The following is an 8,566-nucleotide window of genomic DNA, read 5'->3' as shown; positions in this document are numbered from 1 at the left end:
CCCCCACCCCCACCCCCCGCTGAGGCCCCTCCTCCCGGGCCAGCCAGTGAGTGAGTGTAAACACTGGGCCTGCTGGACATGTTGAACTACTCTCTTGATTTCCCCTTCCCAGATTCCGATTTGGGGTTTCTGTTTTGCAGATCTTTTTTTCTTTTTCTTTTCAGAGCCTTTGTTCTTGGTTTCTTAGACCAATATGCTCTCGAGCATTGCGCAGGCACGGCTCCGTGGAGTCCCTGCTCGCTGTGTTCCTGGCTGCTTGGGGGCTGGGGGGCGGCAGGCCGCTGGGGGAGGGCCAGCCCCGTTTGCTTCCCGCTCGGGTTCCTCCAGGCTGAGTCAGGGGTTGGCGAGGGGTTGGGCCCCCGTCCAGCCTAGGCCTGGAGAGTGCCCATCTGGAGAAAGGTCACTGGACCTGGGAGGGTCCCGAGAGTCCCCCGCTGTCCTATTCATGTCACGTGGCTCACCCATCATCAGGAACCAGGCACAAACCTTTTCCCTGCCACTGACCATTCCTTCCCCAGCCTCAGACACCACTGGCCCCAGGACTGGCCGGGACCAGAGCCTCTAAGAGGAGAGGGGACCCTAGCCAGGCCTTGGCGGAAGGGGATGGGACTGGTTCCAGACCACAGGCCATCCCACGTGCATGCAGCTCACGCAGGAGCGGGCGCCCATGCCCACCCCACTGGAATGTGGCCAAGAGCCAGCCGGCACCTCCCTCCCGGGGAGGCCAGAGGAGATCCCCGGGCACAGGCCTGGGAACTTCAGAGGACTTTTGCAGTGCCCGCCTCGGAGGATGAAGGGAGGGCCTCCTCCCGCAGCGTGCCGCCCACATCTCCCTCCGGCCCGTGGAGTCCAGCCCACAGCCAGGGTGGCTCCGCTGGCTGGCACTGCCCAGCCCCAGCAAGCCTGAGCCAAGGAAGACCCCAGAGTCCTCCCCAGAGATCTGGTCACACACTCTGCTTTAAGCCTTAGCCAACTAGTGACAAGTAAAACCAGTAATGCCCATGTGTTTTGGAACATTTATGTAAGATTGTCATATGAAATGTATTTGGGAACTACATTAAACTTTTAACTAAAACCCTGGCCTCCCGCACACCCCAGGGGCTTCAGGAAGCCCCTGGCCAGGAACAGCCGCCACCTCCCCAGGTCCCTCGAGAGCCTGGACTGTGTGCATGGCCCTGGCCTCACCTTGGGCACCATACCCAGCAGGGGTCCAGACTCTGCCTCTCCAGCCAGGCTTCACACAGAGCCTCCTGCAGCTGCCTGGCTTCCTGGAGGACCCACAGGGGAGAGATGATGGGACAGCCACAGGGCTACGAGGCCTGGGGTCCTGGGTCCTTGTTCCACCTCTGCCTGGTGCCCAGCAGGGAGCCGCTCCAGCTAGTTCTGCAGCCTCAGTTCTCCCACTTTTCCTCCCTCCCCCCACCCACCCTCCGCTCAAGCTCAAAGCCCAGTGGCTTGGAGACCCAGGAAAGGGGAGCTCCTGGGGAAGGGCGTCCTAGTCCTGCACTGGGTGGCATGGCCGAGCCCAGACCCTGCTCACAGCCGCCAGGCACTGGTCATCATGGCCACGAACTCCTCATCCGTGTCCACAGAGGCGCTCACACCGCTGTAGTAGTCCTGGAATTCCGCCAGCGTGACCTGGGAACAGAAGGCCATGAGGGGGGGGCCCGTGGCGGGGCTGCGGGCGGGAGGAGGCGCAAGCCACCCACCTGTCCGTCCCTCTGGGAGGAGTCGAAGTTGTCCAGGAAGCGGCGCAGCACGTCGTCCTCCGTCCACTCCCCACTGCGCACCTTGGGGTGGGCGCGGCCGCTGTACACCCCGCGGAGGTCATCCACTGTCACCACCCCATCCCCACTGCGGTCCAGCTTGGCGAACGCGGCCGCGATGACCGCCTCCCGGGCCTGGGACATAGGGGGCTGCGAGGGGCCGATGGTGACCGGGGGGCGGGGTCCCCAACGCCTCCCCCCCAAGACAGCATGCGCAGAGCTCCAGGGTTGTCACCCCCGGCGGGCACCTCGCAGCAACAGCTCTCAGGGACGAGTCCGCGTCTCGGCATCCGCGGACACCCCATGCCTAGAGGACACGGCCTGGTCACGAGGCTGGGCTCACCCGCAGCGCCCGCAGGAACTCCTCCAGGTCCAGCGTTCCGCTGCCGTCGCGGTCCCAGCGCCGGCACACGCCCTCTGCCTCCGCCTCGTCCAGCGCCAGCCCCAGCTCGGCCAGGCCCCGCCGGAGCTCCCCCGCGTCCAGGGACCTGCTCCCATCCCGGTCCAGGCGGCGGAAAAACCTGGGGGCGGGGGACACGGTCGGACGATGCCCTTGGCGGGGGGAGGGGTGCTGGGGTCAGGAGGCGGCGAGGGCATAGCTCACCTGGCCAGGCCCTGGATACCCGAGGCCCCTCGGGACAGGCATTGCACCCGGAGCTTCTCCACGGTGGCATCCACAGTGTCCATGTTAGGAGTGCTCTCCGGGCAGCTGACGGGAAAGAGGCTACAGGGGGTCTCCCACCCGGCCACCACCTCGGGTCTGGGTGCTGCAAGCCCACCCTGGCCAGCGGCGCCTCGCTCACTCACCTGGCCTGCGTCTGTCCCGGAGTCCTGCCTGCTGGGCCTGGCGTTGGCTGCGCGTCCTGCCCAGAGAGGCCGTTGCTAAGGGACGGTGGCTCTGGAGACTGGGAGGAGCCCCAGCTGTAACTCTACCGTGTCTGGGCCAGGGGGCGGGGCCGAGGGGCAGGGTCGTGCCGTCCCAGCCGCCACTGGCCACCATCGGTCCTGCTTGCTTGCTTCCAGCCCTGCAGTGCCTGGGATACAGCCAGGCCTGGGCTCACAGGGCACCCCTTCCTGGTCGCAGGGAGGAGGGACAGGCCACAGCCCTGCAGGAACTGGAATGTCCTGGGTGGAGACAGGCTGGGGCTTTGGAGGCTCGAGGCCTGATTCCTGTGTGACCCGGGGCAGGTTCCTTGCCCTCTCTGGGTTTCATGGGGCGGCTCAGCCCAAGCCAGGGCTCACAAAATTGCTGAAGGAGGGAGGGATCAAAGATCAAAAGGGCTCAGGGTTGCCAGGTCCACAGGCCCCAAGATGTCCTGCACCGCCATCCGACAGGAGGTCCTAGAACCAGCGAGGACTGAGCTGATAGCAGTGCCAACTGCGACAAAGCTGTCACCAGCGGCCTTAAGGAATCAGTGCTTTTGTCCTTATGGGTCTTTTATTGTTAGTCTTCCGTCCTCAAACATTACTTGGCAGGCTCGCTCGTGACAAGCTGGCGGGCCAGAAGCGGTGGCCCCCAGTGAAGGAGTGACCCTGATCCTTGACATGAGCCTCCAGGGACCGAGGCCACCCCACAGAAGGCCTGCAACAGAGACTTTGATGGCTGGAACCCAGGACTTAAAACATGGGCCCTGCCGGGCTCGGTGGCTCAGCCTATAATCCCGCGCCTTTGGGAGGCTGAGGTGAGTGGATGGCCTGAGCCCGCGGGTTCGAGACCCACCTGGGTAGCGAGACCTCATCTCTACAATAAATCAAAAACTAGCCGGGCGTGGCAGCTCGCGCCTGTAGTTCCGGCTACTCGGAAGGCTGAGGCGGAAGGATCGCCGGAGCCCAGCAGGTCGAGGCTGCACTCCAGTCTGGGAGACAGAGTGAGACTCCAACTCAAAAAAAAAAACAAAAAACATGGCCCCTGTTTTGGGACCAGCCACCTGCACACCCAGGAATCAAAGCCTGGCCTCATCTTGTCCACTGCACAGTTGTGTCGTCAGAAGCTGCCTTTGCGGTCAGAAACCAGTCTGGAGGTGACAGGCCATGCCATGACTCAAGCCACTGCGGCTGTAACACCATCAGTTTTATGGAAAACTGCAGTGACATTTGGCTGCCAGAAATTCTCATGGCTCGCGGCAGCCCCAAATGCTTCGAGTGGGCAGAGAAATCCTTCCTTGTGCTTTTTTATAAGTGTTATGAGCAGTGATTTTTTTTTTTTCTTCTGGAAAAATGTCAAATATAGCCACGGTTCTTGTAGTTCTGTCTTGGCATCTCCTTATTTCTAAAAGAGTAAGAATTTAGGCCGGGTGCCATGGCTCAAGCCAGTAATCTCTGTACTTTGGGAGGTCAAGGTGAGGGGATCGCCCGAGCCCACAGGTTCAAGAACAGCCTGGGCAACTTGGCGAGACATCATCTCTACGATCAATCAAAAAAATAATTGGCCGGGTATGGTGGCGTATGCCTGTCACTCCGGCTACTTGAAAGGCTGAGGCGGAAGGATCGCCAGAGCCCAGCGGGTCGACGCTGGGGTGGCCGTGAACATGCCACTGCACTCCAGCCTGGGCGACAGAGTGAAACTCCAACTCGAAGAGAGTAAGAATTTCAACAATAACCACCATCTCCTCCCCACCAGAACCGGAAGTGGCCCTGGTTCCTTCCTCTAAGCCTCAGTTTCCACAGCTGGAAAATGAGCCGTGAAGATGAGACACAATCATGTGTACGGCACGTCCCGCACAGGCTCCCTGGACTACAGTTCACGTTTGGAGGCCCCTCAGGGCCTCACGTCGGGCCAGGAAGAAGCCAGAGGGCCGCCCTTCCAGCCTCTGCGCCAGGAAGAAAGGACGAAGGACCCAGGCCAAGAAACCATCCGGTTTATTCTTGAACACAGACAGGCCCCAGCCTGCCTTCCCTTTGTACAAACAGCTCCCTCCCTTATTCATCCAGAGAAGAAAATGGGGCCATTGTTGCCACACTGAGGGGGTCACTGTTTGGTGCCAGGCGGGCGGGTGATGCCATCCTGAGGGCCGGAGGTGGCCACCGACTTCTCTGGGCTGGAGCGGGCCCTGCCCGTCGGCGGTTCCTGGTGTGACAATTCCCTGAGAGAAGCAGCTGGAAACGGCTGCCAACCAGGCTGGTTATAGAAAGGCACAGGGGTTCTCTCCTTTCCCCGGTTTGATAAAATGCAAAGTGCCCTGAATGTCTCAGACCAAGGAGGACGGTGTAGAAATGAGTTAAAAAATAGATTCCCTGGAGATAGATTCAAGGAGACAGCTGCTTGTTGGCCCCTGGGACCTCATCAGACGTGCGGAGGGCTCCTGGCTCCCTTGAGGTCCACCAGCCCATCCTGGTCCTGCTGGGGCTTCTGAAGTGTGTCAGGCACTGGTGACAAACACAAGACAGGCAAAAATCCCTGCCCTCTCAAGCTTTCGCTCTGACAGTAAGGGGGAAAGAAATTCCATAAAACAGGGAAGCTGGACGTGGTGGCTCACGCCTATAATCCCAGCACTTTGGGAGGCCAAGGAAGGAGGCTCGCTGGAGTCTAGGAGTAGAAGACCAGCCCGAGCAACATAGACCTTGTCTCAAAAGAAATTAGGCGTGTGTGGTGGTGCACACCTGTAGTCCCCGGCTACTCAGGAGGCTGAGGTGGGAGGATCACCTGAGCCCAGGAGGTCAAGGCAGCAGTGAGCTGTGATCGCACCTCTGCACCCCAGCCTGGGCAACAGAGCCAGGCCCTGTCGCGAAAGGAAGGGAATAAAAGTGGGGAGGGGTCTTCATCTAACGAAAGTAAAATGGCGTGAGGCTTGAGGCGCCCAATTCTGGTCTTGATACCATCTGCCTCCACCAGACAGGATAAGAGAGGTCTCAAACTCAGGTGCTTTAGTGGCCAGACAGATTACCTAAGAGACGTGAGCGGACAACTCGAAACTTTCACCCTGGCTGAGGCGGGACCTGGGACTCAGGTTCGGGCAAGCACAGCCAAGTCTGTGTAAGCATCGCCAGTTTTTCAACAAGGATGATTGACCTGAAGCTTGGAAAAAAGAGTGAGACTGAGTCTCTACAATAAATCAAAAAATTAGCCAGGTGTGGTAGTACACACCTGTAGTTCCAGCTACTTGGAAGGCTGAGGCGGAAGGATCGCCAGAGCCCAGCAGGTCGATGCTGGGGTGGCCCTGAGTGTGCCACTGCACTCCAGCCTGGGCGACGGACTGAGACTCCGACCCAAAAAACAGAAAAGGAAAAAGGCCAGGAGCGGTGGCTCAGCCTGTAATCCCAGCCCTCTGGGAGGCCGAGACGAGAGGATTGCCTGAGCCCAGGGGTTTGAGACCCCCGGGGCAACTTGGTGAGATCTCGTCTCTGCAATAAATCACAAAAACTGCCGGGCGTGGTGGCGTGCGTCTGTAGTTCCAGCTACTTGGAAGGCTGAGGCGGAAGGATCGCCTAAACCCAGCAGGTTGAGGCTGCGGTGCCGTGAGCGTGCCACTGCGCTCCAGCCTGGGTGACAAGATGAGACTCCAACTCAAAAAGAAAAAAAAAAAATAAACTTCTGTCTGGGTTAAACACCCGGCCTATGGGCCTGCTTGAAAGCTTTGGCTTTTTCGCTTGTTTTGATGCCTGGACAGGATTATGGCTCTGCCTTGAGGTCCCCTCCAGGATGCTGGTGGCCCCTGAGGACACACACAGAAGTGGGCTTTTGTCTCCATTCTGGAATTTGCGCTCTGGGCTCACACCGTGGTCCCAAACACTGCAGGCTGAAGGTGGTCCTTGTCCCCCTCTTCCCCAGCACTGTTGGCAAGAGGGGGACCAGACCCGCCAGGGAGCGAGTGGCCAGGGTCATTGACCGGAAGGGGCCCCAGGCGCTCAGCCTCGGCCAGGGCAGCCAGCAGCCCGGCCAGGGGGAACCGGCGGCGACAGATGTCCTGCAGCAGCTCAGCCCGGGGCTGCAACTGTCTGATGAGCTCATCCCTCTGGTGCACGGCCGCCTGCAGGCTGTGGACGGTGGCCTCGGAGGTCAACAGCTGCTCCTGGAGAGTGGCAATCTCGCTGGTGGGAAAACAAGAGGAGTGGTGGTTACAGTGCTGGGGGTCCACAGGGTCTGTTCTTCCCTGCACCTGGCCTTCCCAGGGCTCGCCCTCACATCAGGTCCTCCCTTGCTACTATGAACTGGGTGTTTTTTTTTTTTTGTGGTCTCTGTCACTGAGGCTGGGGTGCAGGGGCACGATCATGGCTCATTGCAGCCTCAGCTTCCTGGGCTCAGGTGAACCTTCCACCTCAGCCTCACAAGTGGCTGGAACTACAGGCATGCATCACCATACCTGGCTGATTTTTAAATTTTTTTTGTAGAGACGAAGTTTTGCTATATTGCCTAGGCTGGTCTCAAACTCCTGGGCTCAATCAGTCCTCCTGCCTCAGCCTCCCAAAGCCTTGGGACAATAGGCATGAGCCACTGCACCTGGCTTGAGTGTCTCTCTCCCCAAAATTCATATGTTAAAATGCTTAACCCCCCAATGGGATGGTATTTGGAGATGGGGCCTGTGGGAGGTGATTAGGGGGGTAAGATGAGCTCATCAGGTTCCTATGATGAGATGAATGCCCCAGGGCTGGGCCTGGTGGCTCATATCTGTAATCTCAGCACTTTTGGGAGGCACTTTTGATACCAGAAGTTTGCGACCAGCTCGGGCAATATAGCAAGATTGCATCTCTACAAAAAAATGTTTTAAAAGTTAGCCAGAAGTGGTGGTACATGCCTGCAGTCCCAGCTACTCGGGAGGCTGAGGCGGAAGGATCACTTGTGCCCAGGAGGTCCAGGCTGCGTTGAGCTATGATCACACCGCTGCACTCTAGCCACTCAAAACTCACTGGTCCTCTTTAGGACACAGTAAAAAGGCAGCAGTGTGCAGTCCAGAAAGAGGCCTCCCCATAAACTGACCATGCCGGCATCGTGTTCTCAGACTTCTAGCCTCCAGAACTGTGAGAAATCTGTTGTTTAAGCCACGCAGTTTATGGCAGTTTACGGCAGCCCAAGCTGACATCACTACCCCTCACTGTTCCTGCAGTTCCCTCTTCCTCAACATCTTTGCCCATTTGTTCTCAGAAGCATCCTCCTCCAGGAAGCCTTCCCTCTGAGACCCCTCAGACCCTCCATCACAGCCCCTGACCGCCCATGTTGTAAACTCCCAGTGGTGCATCTGTCTCCCTGCTGAACTGTGAATTCCCCATGGGAATTCAGACCCCAAGTGTAGGTCTCACCAGTGGGCCCCAGATCTCAATAAAGATAAATGAATGAGTCCAACTGGCTCTGAACAAGTAGTTTCCTACTTGGGTCCAAGTTCCTCCCTCCTCTCTGGGTGCTTGGCTCATCCTCAGCTGCCAGAGGGACTCCAAAAACGTCGAATGATACCATCCTCCCCCTGCTCAAGAACCTGCCATGGCTCCCAATGCCCACACCAGGCAGTCGGTGGTCCCTGCGCCACTCAGCACCAACTGATTTTGCCGGTGGAAGAGTGGGCCCTGTTGAAGTTAGAGAGCCACACTTATGTCACACGTCTCAACTTTCCAAACTGATGGCTAATTTGGGTGCTTTTTCCAATCCCACCAGCAGTCCAACCTCCACAGGGAGGCACACGGTTCCCCCTGCCCTGCCTCGCTTTCCGGTCTCGGCTCCGCCTCCGCCCACCGCCTCGGAGAAGTCCACCTGGCCGCCCCGGGCCTCACCGGTCCTTGGCGCGGCCCAGCTCGTCCAGGGCGGCGCGCAGCTGCTGGTCGTGGCGAGCCAGGCGTTCGGCCTGGGCGTGCACCGTGCGCTCCGCCGCGTC

At 59.1% G+C, this 8,566-nt stretch overlaps 2 protein-coding genes across 2 annotated transcripts in view; both read right to left on the bottom strand.

Annotated features, from left to right (window-relative positions):
- Positions 1-996: 996 nt before the first annotated feature.
- On the bottom strand, positions 997-2,670 carry CAPS (calcyphosine). Its single transcript, XM_021715303.1, has 5 exons — positions 2,574-2,670; positions 2,371-2,475; positions 2,110-2,287; positions 1,710-1,916; positions 997-1,638 (listed from the first exon to the last, which is right to left on the bottom strand). The coding sequence occupies exons 2-5, from the start codon at positions 2,451-2,453 to the stop codon at positions 1,537-1,539; spliced, it is 570 nt and encodes a 189-aa protein (XP_021570978.1). The 5' UTR covers positions 2,454-2,475; positions 2,574-2,670; the 3' UTR covers positions 997-1,536.
- Positions 2,671-6,475: 3,805 nt separating this feature from the next.
- VMAC (vimentin type intermediate filament associated coiled-coil protein) overlaps positions 6,476-8,566 on the bottom strand; it is a 3,521-nt gene continuing 1,430 nt past the window's right edge. The window contains exons 2-3 of the mRNA XM_021715302.1: positions 8,466-8,566; positions 6,476-6,794 (exon numbers count right to left, since the gene is read on the bottom strand). Coding sequence (XP_021570977.1) covers positions 6,476-6,794; positions 8,466-8,566 — 420 coding nt within the window. The remainder of the gene's footprint in view (positions 6,795-8,465) is intronic.

This window comes from Carlito syrichta, unplaced genomic scaffold (assembly GCF_000164805.1).
Source record: "Carlito syrichta isolate Samal-C Ts95f unplaced genomic scaffold, Tarsius_syrichta-2.0.1 Scaffold306977, whole genome shotgun sequence".
NCBI classification, from domain to species: domain Eukaryota; kingdom Metazoa; phylum Chordata; class Mammalia; order Primates; family Tarsiidae; genus Carlito; species Carlito syrichta.
This window is presented reverse-complemented; position numbering and strand designations above follow the sequence as displayed.